The sequence below is a fragment of the Brachyhypopomus gauderio genome, chromosome 9 (assembly GCF_052324685.1).
Source record: "Brachyhypopomus gauderio isolate BG-103 chromosome 9, BGAUD_0.2, whole genome shotgun sequence".
Taxonomy (NCBI): Eukaryota; Metazoa; Chordata; class Actinopteri; order Gymnotiformes; family Hypopomidae; genus Brachyhypopomus; species Brachyhypopomus gauderio.
This window is the reverse complement of record NC_135219.1, coordinates 11,701,253-11,723,056: the sequence shown is the minus strand read 5'-3', so window position 1 is coordinate 11,723,056 and position 21,804 is coordinate 11,701,253. Positions and strand designations below refer to the sequence as shown.

Here is a 21,804-nt window from a genome sequence, read left to right as displayed (position 1 = left end):
ATACCTCTGCAACTCTGGCAAACATCTTCATCTAACCAATTTTAATTGGTTAATTAATCTAATTCTCCAACTTTAGTGGAGGAGGAAATAATTGAAATTCTTCTCAGATACGAGGCTCACTCATAATTGAGTGAAAAAGTTCATGAGGATGTTACAGTTTAAAACAGTTACAGTTTAAAAATAGAAACGATGAATAAAATACAAATGTGCTTACTTGTTCCCTGGGTTTAAAAAGTCTGCCCATATATCCGGTGATATAGACCGTGCACAGCAGCCCTTAAACATACAGGAGGAAGCCTATTAAAATTCTTCATGATGGAACAGGATATATCAGCAAACTGTTGATTTTTAGTGTCAAACTTCCAAAACACTCTCAAGGCTAGACACAAAGGCTACTTTTAAGATTGTTCTCCCCGTAAGTCTGGACTTCCACCCAAATCTGGGTCTCCAACTTTAATTTGTAACCTTCTAAGTAGACTATAACAACATTGTGCACCTCTCCCAAAGGACATGGTCCAAGACAGGTTGTGGAAGACGTCTGCACGTGCTGCTTACAATCCGCATCGTTTGCTGAACAGTCGCTTTTATTTTGACCGCGTGGCGGCGACATTTCGCTGCAGCGAGCGACCTCGTTTCTATGGCAATCCTACGAGATCTTCGGCGCCATTTTCAAACAGTTTTCCCGCCACCGGAAGACGCTGACGGGAGGAGGAAGTCGCCTGGCTACAATACACTAGTGCACTGGATAGCTAACAAGCCATTTTAGCCTAATGCAGTATTATATTTTGAGATAACAAACCCCTCAACCCATGCGTATTACATTCCGATGACTTCCTGCAAAGAATGGCTCAGTCTTCCTGTCCTGCTAAGGTTTTATGAAGCTATGTGATGAGTGCCAAGCTAAGGGGCTAGTTTACTGTCCATGTTCACCAGGTAACCCCAGTGGTTTGTTTATGTAGCTGTATAACTGACTAGCTACCTGATAGTTAAGGACAAATATAAGAACAAACCGAAATACAGTCTAGTTACAGGGTAAGTAACATTCTTATCTGCAAGTTAACTCTTATCGTGTTAGCTGAATTAGTTAGATAACTATACCTAGTCATGTAGTTTATTTCTGCTGTTGTGTCAAAAATCTAGGCAGCTTTTTCTTGTGCAAATGTCACATGAATGACAAGTCACGAAGTTAGTTCGTTAGACTAGCTAGGAAATTAGTTGGGTATATTTTGGTTGTGTGTGCATTATTTGGTGATTCACACTGATTCTGTGGGTTAGGATAACTAAGTTAATATCTTTCTTGCTACTGTGGCTTGAACATGTTTCTAAACTCTGGTCAGAAAAACAGTCACTAGCTGGTGCGTGCATAAGTAGGTGATTTAAATCGTAATATAGGGAAGTAGCTTAGTTAGCTATTTTATCAATCTTTATTACAGACACAAAAACTGTCCACAGAATATTGTCCATCGACCATGAGTTCTACAGCTGAACGAAAATTTATTAACCTACGAAAACGTCTGGATCAGCTGGGTTACAGACAACCTTTAAGCATTGAGTCGTTGCCACTGGTTGAAAAACTTTTTAGGTGAGTCATAAAAATTCTGATGACATTAAAAACCATGTTTTTCCAGACTGTTAATGTTTCTATTGGTTAACTTTGTTAAACATACATCAGCAGTAATACTGTAACATTACTTAATCCAGTGACAACTGCATTGTCAAATTCCTTTTACAGTGATCTCGTACACACCACTGAAAGCTTACGCAATGCCAAGCTTTCGGCCGGGAAGACAGAAAAGGAGAGTCGGAACCTCGACGCTCTGCTGGAGCCCTACAAAACCGAGAACGCTCGGCTGGTCCGAGAGAACAATGAGTTGCACTTGGGGCTCCTGAAGCTGAGGGAGGAGAAAGATCGGACCAGTAGAGGTAAACGCTCATGAATGAAGCATCCTGTTCAATGACACCATATTTAATGAGCTCAAGTTTGAAACGACTTTTTTTGTGCAATTTGTCAATAGAGCTGAAGGCTTACATCAGGAAACTGGACCATGAGACCTCAGATCTGAAGTTCCTCAACAACCAGTATGTACATAAGGTTCGTGCCATGGAGAAAGATGGCAAAGCCAAAACCGAACGCATCCAGCAGCTCCACGAGAAGAACATGCAGGCTGTAGTGCAGACTCCGGGTAGGATCACTACTGTAGTCGAATTTAGTCAACCAGCCACACTACATTGCTGTGCAATGCTATTCTTACACTGTAACTACTCAGTATTAGGTGCTGCAGCTCATGTAACATTAAATTTGATTAACCAGGAGGTAAAAAGAGGCCAATCCCATTCAGACGCCAACGTATGCAGATCGATGAGCTCCTCCCCCCTTCTCATGGCCCCACCCCCCCAGCTGTGTCACAGCCCGATGAGCCGTATATTGCTGACCTGCTCCAGGTGGCGGATGACAGGTAAGAGAGGGAGCTTTCACACAACAGACTGCTCAAATCTGCCTCATTTGTCTACATTGTGCTTTCAGACAAGCATTCAGTATGTGATTTACAGAAATGGCAGAATCTGTGTGAGTAATGTTTGCCCACTTTTTGATACAGGATCCAGGAGCTGCAGCAAGAGGTGACTGCACTGAAGCTGGACCTGGAGAGAGCTCAGGGAGGAATCAAACACCTTAATGCACAGGTCTGTGTGTCTGTGTGTGTGTGTGTGTGTGCGCGTGTGTTGTATTCCTGAAATTCTTATTTCTAAAGTAATGTCTGCTTTTCTTACAGTATTAGCTAATCCCTGAAGATCAGTTGCATCTGAAATCACATGTGCACGAAACAAATGGAACAGAATCTTTCTGCCATTTCTGCAGGTGGAGGAGCGAGACAAGGAGATTGAGCGTCTGAATCGGGCGCTGGATGGAGGTCGTCCGTATGACGTCATCTCTCTGGAGGCTCAGAACGTCAGCAATGAAAAACTTATTGCCCACTTGAACCTGCAGGTGGATGATTGTACACTTCGCTCATCTGTGATTATTGGTTTTCACCCCATTGTATCGGCTTGTAACCGGCTTGGTGACCTGCTCCTTTAGGTTGAGTACCTCCAAGAAACCAACAGGGCCCTGGAGCAGAAGGTGCAGGGGCTGGAGAAGAGGAAGAATACGGCCTCCAGCGAAGCGGCAGACCTGAGCGCCAGGAACCAGGAGCTATGTCACGAACTCACCCAGATAGACCAGCTCGCCCAACAGCTAGAGCGAGACAAAGAGATGGTGCTGGAGACCGCAGACATGGAGCTGCAGGAGGCGAAGGTGGGTAGAGAGAAAAGGGGTGAGGGAGGGAGGGAGAGAGAGAGAGAGAGAGAGCGCAACAGAGAAGGAGAGAGAGTCTCAGAATGAACACATTCAGGTTTTGGAGGGAATGGCTGGAATCTGGCACTTCTTCATGCACAACCTGCGGTTGGATCAAAAGAGACAAAATTATATTATATCTGGGATAATGTATATGTTGTTTTTCATGTCTTTGCCTGAAATGAATTCCATTTAGTTCATCAGAGAATGTTGGTTGGCAGACGTCCACACGTCAGTCTGATACACAGCAGATCAAAGCAAATGTCCATGAATTTCAGGACTGTTGATCCAGTCCTTGTGCTCCGGTCTGAATGATGTCGTTAAGACGAGGTCATTAAGGTGGATGTGGTTAAGACGAGGTCATTAAGGTGGATGTGGTTAAGACTAGGTCATTAAGGTGGATGTCGTTAAGACTAGGTCATTAAGGTGGATGTGGTTAAGACGAGGTTGGAGTGTAGTTCGTCCTGTCACTGCTGCGTTCACACCTCTGTCCTCAGAAGGAGCTCCAGCGGCTGCACGGGCGGACGGAGGAGCTGGAGGAGGAGGTCTCTGCCTTACGACGGGTACGCGCTCCTCAAACCTGCCATGTGAAACAGGCTGTGAAATTAGCCATCTGCTGCTGTACAGCCAGCCGGCTTTTCAGATCTTAAAACGCGGGCGGACGAATGAATCGGTTTGTCATCCTTATAATCTCCAGCCAGCACTGATATGGAATCCACACATTTAAATTGTATATATTAAGAGAAATGGAGAAGATTATGTGGCTGGTGAAAATGGGCACCTAATCTCATATTATTTTGGTTGTAATGTTATGAAGAAAAAAGATCTTCCTTCCTTGTGGATGACATGCAGTCAGTGTGAACACAGATGTATTGGGCAGTAATGACACAGTACAGCTCCCACTCAGCAGGGATCCAGAGGCTGACTGAGAGAGTTTTACACTGCATCTCTGTTTACACCCTTGGAAAGCTTGGTCCACCTGCTAATTTGGTTTAACACCCTGCTGGGTTTTGTTAGAGGTGACTGGCTGATTTTTTAAATCTGACTGTCGCAGCACCTGGCCTGTGATTGGCTGTTTAAAGATCTAGGTCTTCCTGTTACTTGATATCGGTTTGAGCTTAAAACATTTGATTGGCTGATTCAGGACATGGCAGAAGGTGATTATGAGAAGAATCGTTTGAGGGATCAGTTGTCGGACATGCGGGAGCACAGTGAGAAGATGGAGGGATTGATACACTTCCTGGAGGATGAGAAGAAGCGTCTGGAGGACAAAGTGGAGAGAATGACACAAACTGGTGAGACACCGTGTGTTTGGTCCTTTGAGCGTTGTGTGGTGGGTAAGCGAGACGACTCGAGGTATGTTGAGGATGCTTAATTCAAAACGTCATAATAGAGATTGTCCAAACAAAAGGAGGAGTAGGTTGTGGCAGTATGAGGGTCATTTAGGGCAGATCCTTTCTCATTTACCCCAATACAGTCCATAGTGTGAAAGTGTAGTAAAATGAAATGAAACACAGAGATACACTGTGAAACATGTTGATCACTGCAGCTGGAGACGGAGATGAAACTACAACAAAACCATGTGGCACTTAGTGAAGAGTGATGGGGTGTGTGTGTGTGTGTGTGTGTGTGTCATACACATCTGTGTGTTTGTTACAGATAAGGAAATGATTCTGGAGCTGGAGCGCATGCGTGCGAGACATGGGATGTGCGGTAAGGAGCGCTCGCCATCTCGCCTGGATGCTTTTGTGAAGAGTTTGGAGGAGGAGAGAGATCTCTACAAACAAGAGGTGGAGCGATACCGCAAAGCAAGGGAGTGGCCAGACAAGGGCCCCGCCCCCAGCCTGTCCAGGGGGAGGAGTCCCAGAGGACGACGGAGCTGGTCTGTCAGGGTAAGACACTCTGTGTACACAAGCGGGCATCATTCCTCCTGACCTGGTACTTGTACATAGATTCAGCATCCTGAGAGTCAAGCATAGCACTCCCCTGTGGTGTGTTAGGAGGGAAGTGTGTAGTGTGAACACACACCAGTGTGGTCCTCCCCTGGTCCGTGTGCAGGGTGATGGTGTGTTAGGTGTGTAGTGTGAACACACACCAGTGTGGTCCTCCCCTGGTCCGTGTGCAGGGTGATGGTGTGTTAGGTGTGTAGTGTGAACACACACCAGTGTTGTCCTCCCCTGGTCCGTGTGCAGGGTGATGGTGTGTTAGGTGTGTAGTGTGAACACACACCAGTGTGGTCCTCCCCTGGTCCGTGTGCAGGGTGATGGTGTGGACATGGAGTTGGCCCAAGCCGTAAGGGAGAGAGAAGAGCTGCAGAATGCCCTGCTGGCCTTCGAGAAGCACATGGATGACATCCAGGCCAGGGTCAAACTACTGACCGCTGAACGGGACCAGCTCAGCAGTCAGTACCAGCAGGTGAAGGACATACTCGCACAACTTCCTCTGCAGCATATTGAGTTTAAATGCTTTTCTACAATTAATTGTTTTTATTAAAAAAATAAAACACATAAATATATGTGTGTGTGTGTGTGTGTGTGTGTGTGTGTAGGCTCAGGAGGAACTGAGAAGTGTTCAGAGAGAGTTGGTGTTTTCTCCAGAGCTTCAGCAGAGATGGAGAGAGGAGAGAGAAGAGACAGATGCTGAACTCCTCAAAGTCACAACAGAAAGAGACTCGCTCCGTGAAAGACTGAAGGTGGGAGGTGTGTGTGTGTGTGTGTGTGTGTGTGTGTGTGTGTGTAGATTAGTTTGTGGGTTGTTTCTCAATATAGAGTGTCTGTGTGTGTGTGGATTTTTTGTTCAGGTGAATCAGACTTCAGCTCTGACGGACAGCGGGCAGCAGGAGATGAGAATCCTGGATCTTGAGAACACTGTTCAAATGGTACATCACCTGTATCATCAGCTGATCATATTTCCCCTGTTACCTCTGTTCACGTCTGTGTGTGTGCATGTTTATTATTTTTGTTTAGCGTCTTGTTGAGCATTGTGTGTGTGTGGGTGTGTGTGTGTGTGTGTGTGTGTGTGTGTGTGTGCGGCGTAGCTGGAGAGGGAGAGGTCGGACCTGCGTGCTCAGGTGTCGGTGCTGAGGGAGAGTCGTGTTGCTGTGGAGGAGGAGCTTAAGACCCGTGCAGCCGCCATGATGCAGAGTGCAGAGGAGGCGGCACAGCAGAGGGCAGAGAGCAGCGCACTCAGGTGTAGGGGCGGGGCAGGGGGCGGGGCCAAATCATGAACTACAGGAAAAGGCTTATATCTGTGCAAGTGTCTTATGTTTTATATATGTGTGTGTGTGTGTGTGTGTAGGCTACTGCAGGATCAGATGGAGAAGTCCCTCTCTGACATTCAGCATAGATTGTCTGTAAAGACCAGTGAACTACAGGCAGCTCACCAACAAATAGACAAACTGGAGGAAAAAATTGGTAAGCCACCTCCCCAACACTCTCTGTCTCTCTGGGTCTCTCTGTCTCTCTCTCACTCTCACTCTCTGGCACTCTCTCTCTCCTAACCACTGCAGGCTGCATGCAAACGTACTGTACTCATTGTTAATGACCACTCCCTCATCAGTCTTGCATCCCTCCCAATCCTGATATGATGAGCATGAATATTTCTGTGTGGCATTCCTGCTGCTATGAGAAGTATGTTAGCGTGTGTGTGTGTGTGTGTGTGTGTGTGTGTGAGAAGCCGAGCTGAGTAGACGTGACTCCTCTCAGAAGGATGAGGTAGCGGTCCTTCAGAAGGCCATAGCGGGTCTGGATCGAGAAAAGGACGCCCTGCAGGACGCCGTGGACCTGAAGGCTGAAGGCATGGTCCTGCTTCAGGACCAGCTGCACAAGAAGGTAGTCCCGCATCATCTAGGCAGGGTAGCAGTGCGGGAACCATCCCTTCTCTTCATAGTCTTACAAACAAGAACAACGGAAATAGATTTTTTTGTATAAGACAGAGGAGGGGATGAATCACCTTCCACCCACCCTCGCCCAATCATCATTAGACATGCTCGTTATAGTGATGTGTGACCTCTGACCCTTCCATAGGAAAAGACACTAACAGAAGTCAGACTTGCCATAACAGAATTGGAGACTTCGCTAGAGTGAGTGTTTGACTATTTATATTTTCCGTTTGTTCACGAAGGTTTTCGGATTGGTTTGCATGCTTTTATTGCCTAGATTTGCCAACAATTGTGCGTGTGTGTGCGTGTGTGTTTGTGTGTGTGCTGTAGTCAGCTGAAGGGAACACTGAGCAGTCGTGAGCGGGAGATTGCTAGCCTGCGCAGACAGCTGGACCAATCACAAGACCAGCTGTCGTCAGTCAGCCGGGACAGGGAGATAGCGCTCAGAGAGAACAGACGACTGCAGGACGACCTGGCCACCATGACCAGAGAAAACCAGGTACACACACACACACACACACACACACACACACACACAAGCAGGTACATGTCGGTAGCTAACCCACTCCATGTTCTGTGCTCCGTATTCGTCATTCTGTGCTGTTGTGTGCAGACGGTGCACGCTGAGATGGAGGAAGCTCTGAGAGACAGAGACGAGCTGAAGATGAGAGTTCACTCCTACATCTCCGAGGTGGCCAGGTTTGAGAACATGATGGCAGCTAAGGTAAGAAAGGCATGAAGACGACACCCCCCACACACACACACACACACACACACACCGGTTACCGATGGTCCTCTGTTGGTGCTGCAGGAGCAGGAGAACAGGGAGATGCTGGAGCGGTTCCGCGCGGCGCACACGGAGTCCGAGGAGCGGGAGGTGAAGCTGCAGCACGCCGAGGGCCTCAACACCTCCATCCGGCTGGAGCTGCTCTCCTCCGACACGGAACGCCGGCACCTCCGCGAGAGGCTCTCCCTGCAGGACCGGGAGATCCAGGAGGTGCGTGGGGGGGGGGGACGCACGTTCAGACCGCGGTGTAGCTTCAGGTACCTTCTGCAGCAGGTCCGGGTGAAGGAGGGTTTCATCCCGGCCTTCCGGCGCTGTTCTGTTCTCCGTTGCGCAGCACGTGAATGCGCTGCAGGCGTACGAGGCCCAGGTGTCGGCGCTGGCCCGCGCCATGTCTCGGCTGGAGGAGGAGCTGCAGGCCGCGCGGGCGGAGAAAGCGACGCTGCTGGCCGATCTCGCCTCCGTACGAGAGCTGTGTGTCAAACTGGACTCCAGCAAAGAGATGAGTGCACGACAGCTGAGCAGCAAGAGCATGGAGCTCGAGAGGGTGAGGGAGCAACACACACACACACACACACACACACACGCACACACACACACACACACACACACATACACACACACACACACACACACAGGCATACGCGCACGCACGCACACACACACACACAGGCATACGCGCACGCACGCACGCACGCACGCACGCGCACACACACACACACACACACACACACACGCACACACACACACACGCACACGCACACACACACACACGCACACACACACACACAGGCATGTCCATCAACAGCACAACATTATGATCTCCCATACAGCCAATCAAAAACTGCAGAAAATGCTTTTTGTAATGCTTCTCCCTCTGTGGAACCTTGTCCCATCAGACTGCGACATGAACATTAACAGAAACGTTCATGATCTTTGACCCCCAGGTGACTGGCGAGCTGGAGGACACGCGGTCCGAGGCGGAGCTCCTGAAGAAACAGTTGGCCAGCGAGAAGGTGGCGGTGCGCAACCTGGAGACTCTGCTCTCCACCAACCGGCAGAAGGAGTTCCAGAGCCACCTCAGCGCCAGTGAGAGGGAGTCGGAGATGAAGGTGCTCAGAGACCGTCTGGCCCTCGCCGACGGCAAAACGTAAGGGCCGTTGGGAGGGGCTGACCGAGAGGGACGGCGTACGCAAAATGAGCGCAACCCATTGTCCTGTGTGGCTGAGCTGACTGTGTTCGTTCGTGTTTGGTCAGGGCGAACCAGGCTAGGGAGGTTTCTCAGCTGCGTGGAAAAGTCTCGCAGCTGCAGACCGAGATGGACGTGCTGAAGAGACAGCTGACAACAGAACGCTTTGAGAGGTGAGCCAATCACAGCTCTTGGATAGGTGAGCGAATCATAGCTTAGTTTGTGAGAGTGCGAAATGCTTCCTCCTCTCTCTCTGTCTCTCACGCATACACTTTGTCTCTCTGTCACATACACAGGGAGAGGGCAGTTCAGGAGATGCGGAGACAGGGCGTGTCCTTCACCTCACTGCGTAGCTCCTCCCCCCTCAGCACCTCTCACAGTCCACGCCCAGTCTCTCCCGAACGTTCCGTTTTACGCACACCAGAAAGTACTACAGACAAAACACCGGAGAAGTAAGTGTATTTGGAATAATTGTATACAAATGTGTATGTGTAAGAAAAATGGATTGCCTTGGAAAGGTTAGTTAAATGGAATTGTGTGATAACTGTAGTGTTAAATTAGGAAGGCACACAATGATGTGTCCCCAGTATGTCTCTGCAGTGCCCCAGTATGTTTTACAACCTGCAGACCCTTCTTTGCCTATGTATGAACAAGTGGTTAAAAAAGCCCAACACCTGCAGGATTAAACTTTGTTTTTAACTGTAAATGTAGTGTATGATCACAACACAGTCGATAACATGATGGCCATCTTCTACCAATAGCCAGCCACTGCTTGCCAAACTAAAACAGCATTTTGTCACCAATTAGCAGTACGACAAAAAAATAAAATAGTACCATCAAAAAATAGTTACATTTTTGATCTGTTAATAAATTAAGAAATGCATGTGTGGACAGGTTATTGAGTTCAGAAGTTTCAGCTACGTCTATGATGAACAGGTAATCAGGTCAGTGCTGGACATTTCACCGTGCTGGACCTGCCCAGGTCACACCTGCTATTATTGTGAAACGGAGGCGTCCAGGAGCCAAAACTTGTCGGCTACTAAAGTGACGGACGAGCTGTCGTGGGACTGGTGAACGACGAGACACACAGTGTGGAAGAGTCGCTTGTCCTCTGTTGCTTCACTCACAAAATGTCCAAACTGCTTCTGGAAACATCAGCTCAGGAGCATCAAGAAATGGGTTTCCATGGCCGTCGGACAGCTTGGCACCGGCTTAAGAGCACTGCACGATTCCAGCTGTCAGCTGGAGTGGTATGAGACGCATGGCCAGTGAACGCTGAAGCACTGGAAATGTTCTCTGGAATGATGAGTCATGCTTTGCTTTCTGGCAGTCTGATGGCTGAACCAAAATGCTAAGCACTAACAGTAAACTGGGGGTAGACGGTGAATGGGACTGGTTTTCAGGGTTTGGGCTTGACCACATTAGTTCCAGTAAAGGGTAGTGATAATACTGGTATGGGGAGACCCTGTCCTATTCCAGCACAACACACAACATTTGATGAGTGGAGGAACTCCAGTGAACTGTGCTGACCCTGACCTCAACCCCCCTGAACACCTTTGACATGAATGTGGAATGTCAATTGCAAGTCGGGCTGCGTAGCAACCTCACAAACGCATTTTTGTGACTTAACTGGCACGCGTGTCCAGACACACTTCAGAGTCTTGGAGAGACTCGAGCGTGTATTAGGGAGTAGAGGGATGACTCCACAGATGCTCGTGGGTTTGAAACAAGCAATCCGACGTGCTCACGTAAGAGTGGTCAGTTGGCGCACTTCAGTCCGTGTAGTATGTTTAGATGAGTTTCATGTTTACGGTTACTGATGAGTTAATATTAATAATATGCAGTGCCAAAGTGGCCTTAGCATGGAACAAAAATAAAAGATTAAATTTAAATATGGATTAATTTAACCCGTAACCATTGACAGTTCTGACTAAATCCAGATTAAGATGAGCAACAGGTCATGAAGGCATTGTTGGCTACAGATCAGAATTCATACTCGTGGTTTATCTTGTCTTGCTTGAGGGCTTTAAATGAATTGTGCTTAATTGCAGGAGTGTAAGCTTTAAGGACTAGAAAGCAAGAAAAGAATGTGGAGCTACAGGAAACGTGCCCTGGGAAAATGTGTCTGGCCTTCCTGATCCTGAAAACGACATGCGGACGTACGTTTGTTTTGAGAGAGGTTGTTCTGTTTCATCTAGTTCCATCTTGGCTACAATTCTGAGAGGACTCTGTTTGGAATAACAAACTTGAATATAGTATGTTTTTATACTCTTCTCATTTGGACAGTAATCAAACCATTCATCCTATAAAATGTGTTTACTAGCCCTTTGAAGAAAGATGCACTGACATCGTTACAGACAAATGTCATCATGCCATAATTCTATACATAATTCTGATTTTTTAATAGCTGATTTTTCAGTTTTTGTACTTCCAAATGTGAATATTTTATTAATATTTTATATAAACTGCTTTAACTATTTTAACAGAAACATTCCCTGGTGTTTGCGTCATTGTATAGTTTTTTTTTTTTTTGTTTCATGTTATCTTTTTTGTAATGACAGTATTTTTATATGAACTCTTCCCTTTATATGTGCTAAATCTACAACAGCATGTGAAGATTACCAAACACTGTAATATATGGCCACAGTACGCAGGCCTGTCGGCATTACACAGAAACCCTGCTGTTCTCACATTTCATTTGTTTGTTTACCTGAATTCTTAACTTATTCACTTGAATAAAGATGTTCATAATGTGCTGCAGTAGTAGTTTGTGTGAACTGCACATCCCAAGTCCAACACGATGTAGTACTGACTGGAAGTGCAGTCCTCTCTTATGTAAGGTCTTATGTAAATGACACTAAAACAAGTAACACAGTAATGACGATGGAACGGCCTGAATCTTGTGCTTGTTCATATTCTGTTCAGTCAGGTCTGGAGGTTTTTGTGTCCAGCACAATACAATGACGATCCTATACTAGTTCTAAATAGTGGTTACAATTTAAATCGTTCTCAAAAACACTGTTCAGGTGTTTTAATTAAATATTCCCAATTCTGTACAACAGAAAAACCTTAAAGGACAAACAAAATACCCCCCCCTCAAAATCCCTCACAAGAGTACAAAGGGGGGGGGGGGGGGGGGGTTTAAGAGGCAGCTCAGAAAGAAGTCCCCCCCCCCTCACCAGGTCAAGTCCATGTACTAGTGTCTGCAGTACTCAGTGGTCACGTTGGGCAGTGAGTAGCTGAAGAGAGTAAAGTCCAAAATGTACTTGGGCAGAAGTTCCCAAAGCAACTTCTGAGGCACACTGCATAGGTAGTAATGCAGCGTTTCCTTGGTGACTGGCTTGTACCACGTCTGCCGCTCGGGGAATCGCACGTTTTGTGGCGCGCCCACGCGCTCTAGCACGTGAGCCGCGTCGCTCTCCAGCCTCTCGTACGAGCCGATGAAGTCGAAACCCACCGCACACGGCTGGCACAGGTTGTACACGGGCATCCAGTGTTCGTTCATACGCTCCGGATTCTCGTCCAAAAGGTAGCGCACAAATTCCGTGAAGGTCACGTCGTCCCCGGCTACTTTCGCGTCCTTCGCATATCCCTTCCGGTACCTCCTCACGATCTCCGCGCCGTATTTGTGCTGGTATGCCTTGATCTCTCCGAACTTGTTGCGATACGCAGAAAGCAGGCGCTCCATCGGTTCACGCACGAACATGAACTTGAAGTAGTGTTGAAGCCGATGCCGGGCCTCCTCTGGCGAGAGGTCGGCCAGGAAGACCAGGTCGGAGTGGTGGTCCATCTTAACCTTAACGTCGACGTTTGCCAGCGTGCCGCTCAGCACCTTCAAGACTCGCTTCCAGTTGGAGCACGCCACCTTTGGCACGTAGCAGTACAGGAAACGATACTCGTCGTTCACCAGGATGTGCTGCAGGAGTGTCTTTCTCTGCGACGGGCTGAGGGACCACACGCTGTGCGGCATGCTCTTCTGTCGACACACCGCCCTGATGGTGCGGTTACGAATCTCCCTCAAAATCTGCGGGGGAAACACAGACTTCATCATTAAGGATGCAGATTGCAGTTGTGCTTTAATGACATTAGTGCTACACCAGTAAACAGCTTCCTTTAGCAAACTTGCTCGGACACTAGTTGAGCTTGAGGCAATCTAGAGAGAAAGTTAGTTTTGTAGCGACAGTAGTGGTAGTCGAAGATCTGTTGCCAATAAATAATATATGCATACGAGAACTGTAGACAGAAGCAGGGAAAATTGATTACTGACACCAGCCTAGAATGTGTGGAGCATTTCAGAATTGGTGCATCATACTGTTGTATGTTTATATCAAGTTTACGATAAGTATTTCTCCTTCTGATCCAAAACCAAGAACATCTTCACACAGTCAGCTTCACACTGTGTCACTGCGTTGGTCCACCTTCAGATTCATCTGTTTCATACTTTTGCTGCATGTCACACTCTAGATGCTCCAGCTGAAATCTTGACCACATTCCGAGGGACACTGATCTCACTTACGCACAAAAACAACAGATTCTGCCAGTCATCCATCTGCCATTGGCTGTGCTGCCGCAATTTCACTAAACGTCCTTCTGAGTTTCCTCTACTTTGTGTCTCTCCAGTGGAGCGTGCCCTGGTTCTCAAACACTACAGATGCAAACTCGACCAAAGAATTCTTACTCAATTTGTGACTGTCATCTGCGATGTCATCAGGATAATCACCCAGCATGAAGAAAACATAAGGGTTCATCTCAGGAAGGCATGCAGTGTTTTTTTCGGGATATACAGTTCACAGATATTTCTGCTGCCCCGATTTAAGATGACAGAATCACCAGTCTCTGAGGATGTTCCTTCAGTTGTTGAATTTTGTAGAAAAAAAAACAGAACACAGACATGACAAAAAACTAAAGGCATTTCAAATGGCCACTTTCTGGCTTTAAGAAACACTAAAAGAAATCAAGAAAAATAATTGTGGTAGCCAGTAACAGTTAGATTTTTAGAACAAGCACAGAGAATAAATTATGGAATCATTCAATTCTGAGGAAACAATTATGGAATCACCCTGCAAATTTTCATTACAAACACTAACACCTGCATCAGATGAAAGCTGCTTGTTAGTATGTGTTTAGTAAAAAGGAGTGATCACAGCTTGGAGAGCTGTTGCAACAAGTGACATGAATCATGGCTCCAACACCAGATATGTTAAATGAAAACAAAGGAGAGGATTATCAAACTCCTTAAAGAGGGTAAATCATCACGCAGTGTTGCACAAGATGGTGGTGGTTGAGTCAGTCAACTAAAACCTGGTCCAAGTACTAACAACATGGGAAGGTGGTTAAAGGCAAGCATACAGGTGGAGCAAGGAAGACATCAAAGCGTCAAGACAGAAAACTTAAAGCAATATGACTTGAAACCAGAAAATGTACAACAAAACAAATGTGGAACAAATGGGAGGAAACTGGAGTCAATGTCTGTGACCGAACTGTAAGAATGTATGTAAATGGGATTTACATACAGAAAAGCTAAAGGAAAGCCATCACTAACACCTAAACAGAAAAGAACAAGGTTACAATGGGCTAAGGAAGGCAGTCGTGGACTGTGGATGACTGGATGAAAGTCATATTCAGTGATGAATCTCGAATCTGCATTGGACAAGGTGATGATACTGGAACTTTTGTCTGGTGCCGTTCCAATGGGATTTATGCAGATGACTGAAGAAAACATGCAAATTTTCACAGTCATTGATGCTATGGGGCTGCCTGTCAGGTAAAGGCACTGGAGTGATGGCTGTCATTACATCTTCAATAAATGCACAGGTTTACATTGACATTTTGGACACTCTTCTTATCCCATGTTTGGGAATGATGAAATAATTTTTCAAGATAATGCATCTTGCCATAGAGCAAAATCTGTGAAAACATTCCTTGAAGAAAGATACATAAGGTCAATGTCATGCAAAGCTGATCTGGCAACAGCATTCAGAGAAAGCTGGAGTCAGATTGATGAAGAGTACTGTCACTCATTAAGTCAATGCCTCAGAGACTGCAAGCAGTTATAAAAGCCAGAGGTGGTGCAACAAAGTACTAGTGACGTGTTGGCATGTTTTGATTCCATGATTCATTCCTTTAGATTTATTTTAGTGTTTCTTAAAGCCAGAAAGTTGCCATTTGAAATGCCTTTAATTTTTTGTCATGTCTGTGATCTGCTTTTTTTCTACAACATTAAACAACTGAAGGAACATCCTCAGAGACTGGGTTGTATTTCTGTTTTCAGATTTGTTTTGTTTGTTAGTTAGTCCCACTGTAGAGTTGTAGAATGTTCTTCAACAGTTTGTGGCATGCTGGCTTCTTCAAAATCATTGCATTATCTTCCAAACGTGGGATGCCAGTGACACAGTGGGTCACACTTACAATGCCTAAATTGTTCATTTACAGTGTTTGTATCATCATCGTCGCTCACAGTAACGTAAAATATTTGCATTCCATAGTAATGTGAGCCTGCCACGAATCACTGTAACGTAATGTACATGCGGTTCAAATAACTGGGTGGTTTTAAACGTAGACGAACGTCAGACCGATACATTCGAAATCACAACTTTTTTAATTTGGGGAGCAGTAATAAGTGTAGCGATGGAGAAAATGAATTACAATACGATATAATTGTCAATATACAATATATTAGGCGATAGTCACGTACTTTGTTCGACAGCATACATTTTGCTAGGGATCTTAAACGTAATTCTAAACATCTTTGCAGCTGTGGTCGTTAGAAGTATCTCACAGACGCCTCAACCACTATTTGAAACGAAAAGCCTGTTGAAATACTGGAATACAGGAATGTTGATGCCGAGAAGACTTTGGCAGCGCACAGAGATACGGCACAGCTGGGATGTTGACTTTGCCATACATCTTTAGATAAACACCGGAGAAGTGTCATGAGACAAGTAAAGTCTCAAACTGAGCAGCGTGTGGATCCAGCACCATTAAACCCCCTCCAGCTGCAGGTGAGCAAAGATCCGATTACCTCGGCTTCCACGTCCACAACTGGGTCCTGACGGCTGATCCGATAGTCTAATTTCTTGCCGTTGGCTTGTGGCATCGGCGTTTCCATGTTATTTAGCATTCCCTTCTCGATCATCAACAAGAGGCCTCCGGATGCCACGATCACTGCAAACGTCAGCACCGACGGGAGAACGGCGGAGTGGCGACGCGCAGGAGGAGTTGGCGCGCGCGGTGTGAAGTTGCTCCGCGAGCCGCTCCTCGGCGAGGTTTCTCTCTTCAGCACGCAGTCCTGCTTGCGAGGCAGCATGTTGGAGGCTTTTGGGTGTACTCCGCTGCGAGGAGGGTTTGGTTTCTCGACGGAGACGAAAATTAACGCATGTCCATGTCCCGCTTTCGTCCGGACAAATTTTCACTACATAGGGGAAAGTATTTGGCTAACATGCATGATGGGAAATGTAGTAAAGCGCTAACGGGGTGTAGTTTTTGGGAGGCAGATGAAGTGACGTTGCATCTCAAGAGAGGCGAAGGCGTGTTTCTATTCTGACGTCCCAAAAGTTAGGGCAAACATGCATGCTATTTCTTAACAATCTCAAATTAAAAACCAGAATCAAAATAGTACTATAATCACTCCATATTCCAGAGAAATTCACAAAACGAGAAGTACATACGAAGCTGTTTTATTTAACATTTGGCTTTAGTTTCTCATTACAAGTGCAAAGGACAAAGATGAACACAGAGCAAGAATTTTATATGGGCGATTTTGTAATAACAATAAGTTTAGTCCCTGTAGTGTGACACACACTAGCAATGTACAACATAGAGTAGTGTCATCATGCTTTTCAAAACGATCCCTTTTGCTGTCCCAACGTCGCCAGAACCTCTGCTGTCTGACTGCTCCTCCAGGAGTGTCTGCCATAGGTTCACCGAGAACGAGAGCGTGTACAGGTTTCCTTAAGGATAATGCTGTTTGATCTCAGCTTTCAACAAAACATGTTGAAGAATACACTTCATTAATGGAATTAATCTGAACACATACACACAGAGTGGGAGAGTGTGGCCCTGCAGATCCTTCTGTTACCACAAACTTTCCCCATTTCTCTCCGTCTAAAGTCTCAGACTTCTTTCTTCACTGTTTACAATAGTGATCTATTAAGTCTCTCTGCTCAGCTCTAGTGGGACTGGGCGATGCTGGAGAAGTACTCTAGCATGTCCTGAATGGTGAAATCCATGGTGATGCCTGACCCAGGATAGCAGCGGTTTATCAGACCTTCAAAGTGCTTATACTGACGGATGAACTCATCCTGCATGGAGTGCCACACCACCTAGTGGACGGGATTGTAATTACAAGTGCTATTCAAACACATTTGTCAGGACTTTTGCGTTCTGGGCATATCAGGGTTTTTTCTCTACACTTTACACCAAAACTACATATTTACATCTGTCTGTCAAGCGTCTTTGAGCACTGTGGAAAGCACTATATAAATAAAATGTATTATTATTATTATTGTCTGTGATTCTACCATTAAGAGAAGAGGAACATAATATTAGAAAGTCAAAAATGATGGCAGTTTGAATATGCCATGATCCTCACCTGTAGAAGACTCTCTTCCTCACAGAGGTGCTTGTCCACTTTCTTGTAGAGGTTGTCCAGGCCCTTCTTCACCTCTTTGCCAGGGTATTCTTTGATAACCTTCCTCAGTTCCTGCTTGCTGAAGGCCAGTTGGTAACTCACCTCCTCCTCACGTACACCCTGGGCCACTCGTGCCTCCACTCCCTCAAAGAAGTGCTTCACGCACACACACACACACGTCATCAAAACCGTGCACGTCTATTACACCATCGCTAACAACATCATTTAAGCCAGACTTGATCAGGTTCCATTGGTTCTGCAGTTTCTCTAGCACGTTTGACACATGGCATCATGTAGAGAGGTGAAGAGTTCCTCTGTGGTCTTACATTAAGCTTTTCCAGTGGCTGCCCCAACGAGTTGATGACGTAAGACTGCAGATGGTCCAGGTACTTGTGCTTGGCGTCCTTTCTCTCTGCTTCCAGGCAGGAGATCTTCATGCGTGACAGAGTGGAGAAGATATGGTGGAAGTTTTCCATCATTACCACGTCGCGAGGAGTCTTCTGACTTTCATTGGCCACTTTCTCCACTGCTCCCGCCCAGATGGACACAAAGACACCAATAAGCATTCAAGACAATAATAGCAGTCAGTACTGTTCGGGTTGAACTGCTATCACAGGAAGTGCTGACTACCACTTTATAACAACAATGTAAATCACCATAAATTACCTGAAGTGTACTGCAGTCTTTACAAAATCCTCATTTACCTTTAGGCTCTGATTGGTCAGCTTCACAAGCCAATGAAAGCTCCCCAGCTTTGTAGTGGGGGGAAAAGAGGAAAAACTGGCCTGGAGTCTCACCGTTCTCGAAGACGGCTTTGATGAGTTTGACATACGCCTTATCCAGGTCGCCCCGCCTCTCCGCGTTACGGAAGATCGTCTCTGCCAGTTCAGCAAACTCTTCAAAGCCAGTGACGAAGGGCAGGATGCCAACTTTACTTTTCTTGGAGATCTTCACCTCCTCCATCTGCCTGATCTGCCCTGACTGAGGACCACACACACACACACAGATGGATTCAGCTCTGGTCTGGAGTACAGCAAACTCTTTGACACGGTGTCTGATAATGCAGCTTCACTCGAGCTACTGTCGTGGAGTTTTAGGCCTTGAGATGGAACAGTTCTGTATGTTTTATAGGGTTAAAAGCTTCAGAATCAATAATATCACCCCGTCACCGACAACATACACATAATCATACTCATCTGTCCCTGCAGAACATTCAAATGTAGAGTTGTCTGTTCATTCAACTGATTATCCACTGTCCATCACCATCCACTCAGCCCAACATCTCTTTCTGAGAGCCAGTGCTATACGACCATATGTGCTGGATCTGAATGGTCAGGGATAGCGTCGGGCTGTCATACTCACAATGCACTTGTCGAAGTTCCTCTTGACGGTGACGAGCACGTTGCCCAGGGTGGTGCTGAGGAAGGAGGCTGGGTCGACGGTCTCGGCCGTCCACACGTGGTGGCTCATCTTCACCAGCATGTAGAGGGAGTTGAAGCTGTCGATCTTGTCGCCCAGTGCGATCAGGCTGTTCAGCTCGGTCTCGATGCTGTGGAAGATCTTGTTCATCATCTGCCGGACCAAGTCCTTGCTGTAGACACACAACGAGACATGGTGAGAGGTCCGATATGAAGAAGGGGTGTGTGCGTGTGTCTGAGTGACTGGCTGAGGTTATGGTATGATGAACGGGTATGTGGAGGGGGGCAGGGTCATAACGAAGGGGTGTGTTAGGGAGGGGCTCATAGGCTGTGTCATAATGAAGGGGTGTGTTAAGGAGGGGCTCATAGGCTGTGTCATAATGAAGGGGTGTGTTAGGGAGGGGCTTATAGGCTGTGTCATAATGAATGAGTGTGTTAGGGAGGGGCTTACAGGCTGTGTCATAATGAAGGTGTGTGTTAGGGAGGGGCTTACAGGCTGTGTCATAATGAAGGTGTGTGTTAAGGAGGGGCTCATAGGCTGTGTCATAATGAAGGGGTGTGTTAGGGAGGGGCTTACAGGCTGTGTCAATGAAGGTGTGTGTTAGAGAGGGGCTTATAGGCTGTGTCATAAGGAAAGGGTATGTTAGGGAGGGGCTTACAGGCTGTGTCACAATTAAGGGGTGTGCTTTCACTCACTCTGAGGACATTGATTGCCTGTGCTCGCTGACTGGTCTGGAGAAGCCTAATCCATCAGATTCATCAGTGTTCTCTGCCTAAAGAACACCCATGACATCAGACAGGTGAGTGTCTCATTCAGCTTCTCAAATATATGTACGTACGTACACACACACACACACACACACACAAACCTGAGCCAGTGCTGCATATTGTTGCAGCTTAAAAAACTTGCTGATGAAGTCCTGCTCTGCCAAACAGAGGGGCTCCAACTCACTGAGGACTTGCTCAAAGATCTACACACACACACACACACACACACACACACACACACACACACACACACTTCTACCTATAAGATCTATTTGGATAAATACAGTGACGTCTGTTAAAAGACACAGAGAATATCATCATAATCACACTGTGGTTATTACACTATTGTAATTACAAGAGACCCAGTGGTTCTACAGATTAAAACCCTACAGAACTAATACAGAATGATCAGACTGAGCACTAATACCAGTTAAGAGATTCAGTGCTTCTTTACATTAACATCCAGCACAGATGCAGGTTAAGAGCCACAGTGGTACCCAAAGCCTCACCTTGTCAAACTTGGTCCTGTCGGCCACGTCCAGGTCCGAGGCGGACATGTTACCCATGTCCAGCAGGGAGGAGGACTGCGAGCGCCGGCTGTTGGAGCTGTTGACTGACAGCTTGTTGAGGCTGGAGGTGGAGCCGGTCAGCTTGCCAGAGCTGCCATGGAGACCTGTGGGCGTGGCCGCCATGGGTGCGAGACACTCAGAAACCTCTCACTGGTCCGTCACTGGCACCGCCCCTCCCACAGACATCCAGCCCCACCCACTCAGCTACAGTGGGTCCTGATTTGCTCTGTCTATCTTACTAAGGCTAGAATCTAGCATTCATCTTATATTTATATTCAGAATACAACTTCCATTTTCACCACGATATACCTGTATATATGTTAGTATTATGCTGAGTTTTATGGTATTTTTATTCCCACTAAACCCCCATTGACTGCACCGCAGTGGTGAATAATTTCTCAGTTTACAGTTCATCAGAATATCTGTTTTCAGAAGCCTAATAAAAACAGAAACAAAAACACAACACTCCATGAACGAACAAGACTCGTCTGAGGTTAGTCTGACCCGCAAAAGACATTTTGTGAGTATCTGCACACAGAAATGTCTAGAAAAAAAAAAATACACAAGCAACACGCGTGATGAACATGGTGTTCTAGGACAGAGATCAGGAAGCAGCATTGAAAATGTGCGTGTGTGCGCGTGTGTGTGTGTGTGTGCATGTGTGGCGAATCAGACTGCAAACCAGGACATGTACTTCAAGCACAGGGAACAGAGAGAGAAAAATGGGCTTGTGACTTTGCAAAGGTAAGGTAAGCATTCTGGTTGCACCTGAGAGTCTGTATTTGTAGTTCTGGGTGCACCTGAGAGTCTGTACTTGTAGTCAGGACCAGTCTAGTACTGTATCTCAATGCCAAAACGCATAAATTAAAGGGTCTATTTGGTTGGCCTGTCTGCGAGGAAGTGAAGCATTGTGGGATTCAAGGCAATGGTACTTACTTTCTGTCTCCTGTTTGAGAGCGCTTTCTTTCCGAGGAAGAGTGGCTGCAGGCCGGTTAGAAAGGCAGGCGTCAGAGACAGAGACAAGTTAGGCTTACAACATGCAGTGGGGGGCTCAGGGGTTAGGGGTTAGAGGTCACAGGGCATGCACTGCAGTGGCTGCATCTTGGCTCGCAGGCATGGTGGTGGGCTGCTTGAAAAACAAAATTCAGCCATATTTTGTTTTCCCATATGACAAAGAGCAGTTGGTCCTGGGATCTCTGGGTCAGCGACACCCACTTCACACGAGATGAGGTTTTG

The 21,804-nt window shown here is 46.5% G+C and overlaps 3 protein-coding genes across 13 annotated transcripts in view; 1 reads left to right on the top strand and 2 right to left on the bottom strand.

Moving 5' to 3' along the window:
* Positions 1-696: 696 nt before the first annotated feature.
* cep135 (centrosomal protein 135) lies at positions 697-11,939 on the top strand. 6 transcript variants are annotated; one of them, XM_077017121.1, is made up of 26 exons: positions 697-933; positions 1,434-1,582; positions 1,733-1,923; positions 2,016-2,183; positions 2,312-2,456; positions 2,598-2,682; positions 2,858-2,986; positions 3,077-3,292; positions 3,829-3,894; positions 4,476-4,626; positions 4,991-5,223; positions 5,591-5,746; positions 5,880-6,023; positions 6,132-6,209; positions 6,369-6,520; positions 6,629-6,744; positions 7,007-7,161; positions 7,357-7,412; positions 7,542-7,710; positions 7,825-7,935; positions 8,023-8,208; positions 8,333-8,542; positions 8,943-9,145; positions 9,253-9,357; positions 9,481-9,636; positions 11,236-11,939. In XM_077017121.1, exons 2-26 carry the CDS (start codon positions 1,470-1,472, stop codon positions 11,255-11,257), a joined length of 3,516 nt encoding a protein of 1,171 aa, XP_076873236.1. In that variant the 5' UTR covers positions 697-933; positions 1,434-1,469; the 3' UTR covers positions 11,258-11,939. The 6 variants fall into 6 exon arrangements, with proteins under 6 accessions (XP_076873236.1, XP_076873235.1, XP_076873237.1 ...); XM_077017120.1 differs by having other exon boundaries at positions 697-1,032; XM_077017122.1 differs by having other exon boundaries at positions 697-1,032; positions 10,121-11,939.
* Positions 11,940-12,200: 261 nt separating this feature from the next.
* chst14 (carbohydrate (N-acetylgalactosamine 4-0) sulfotransferase 14) lies at positions 12,201-16,678 on the bottom strand. Its single transcript, XM_077017133.1, has 2 exons — positions 16,206-16,678; positions 12,201-13,208 (listed from the first exon to the last, which is right to left on the bottom strand). The coding sequence occupies exons 1-2, from the start codon at positions 16,488-16,490 to the stop codon at positions 12,381-12,383; spliced, it is 1,113 nt and encodes a 370-aa protein (XP_076873248.1). The 5' UTR covers positions 16,491-16,678; the 3' UTR covers positions 12,201-12,380.
* Positions 16,679-16,844: 166 nt separating this feature from the next.
* The window catches only part of exoc1 (exocyst complex component 1), an 11,978-nt gene continuing 7,018 nt past the window's right edge, over positions 16,845-21,804 (bottom strand). For 4 of the 6 annotated variants that reach the window (XM_077017127.1, XM_077017130.1, XM_077017128.1 and 1 more), the window contains 9 exons: positions 21,505-21,549; positions 20,509-20,672; positions 20,101-20,202; positions 19,928-20,004; positions 19,176-19,404; positions 18,611-18,794; positions 18,140-18,339; positions 17,775-17,969; positions 16,845-17,505 (listed from right to left, as the gene is read on the bottom strand). In XM_077017127.1, the coding sequence (XP_076873242.1) occupies positions 17,353-17,505; positions 17,775-17,969; positions 18,140-18,339; positions 18,611-18,794; positions 19,176-19,404; positions 19,928-20,004; positions 20,101-20,202; positions 20,509-20,672; positions 21,505-21,549 (1,349 nt within the window). In that variant the 3' untranslated portion in view covers positions 16,845-17,352. The remainder of the gene's footprint in view (positions 17,506-17,774; positions 17,970-18,139; positions 18,340-18,610; positions 18,795-19,175; positions 19,405-19,927; positions 20,005-20,100; positions 20,203-20,508; positions 20,673-21,504; positions 21,550-21,804) is intronic. The other 2 variants (XM_077017129.1, XM_077017132.1) reach the window with 1 other exon arrangement.

Coding starts and splice junctions, on each gene's coding strand:
- chst14 (XM_077017133.1), bottom strand. CDS start 16,490: ATGCTGCCTCGCAAGCAGGACTGCGTGCTGAAGAGAGAAACCTCGCCG. Junction 13,209..16,205: donor TTGTGGACGTGGAAGCCGAG/GTAATCGGATCT, acceptor TTTCCCCCGCAG/ATTTTGAGGGAGATTCGTAA.
- cep135 (XM_077017121.1), top strand. CDS start 1,470: ATGAGTTCTACAGCTGAACGAAAATTTATTAACCTACGAAAACGTCTG. Junction 3,293..3,828: donor TGGAGCTGCAGGAGGCGAAG/GTGGGTAGAGAG, acceptor CTCTGTCCTCAG/AAGGAGCTCCAGCGGCTGCA. Junction 5,224..5,590: donor GACGGAGCTGGTCTGTCAGG/GTAAGACACTCT, acceptor GTCCGTGTGCAG/GGTGATGGTGTGGACATGGA.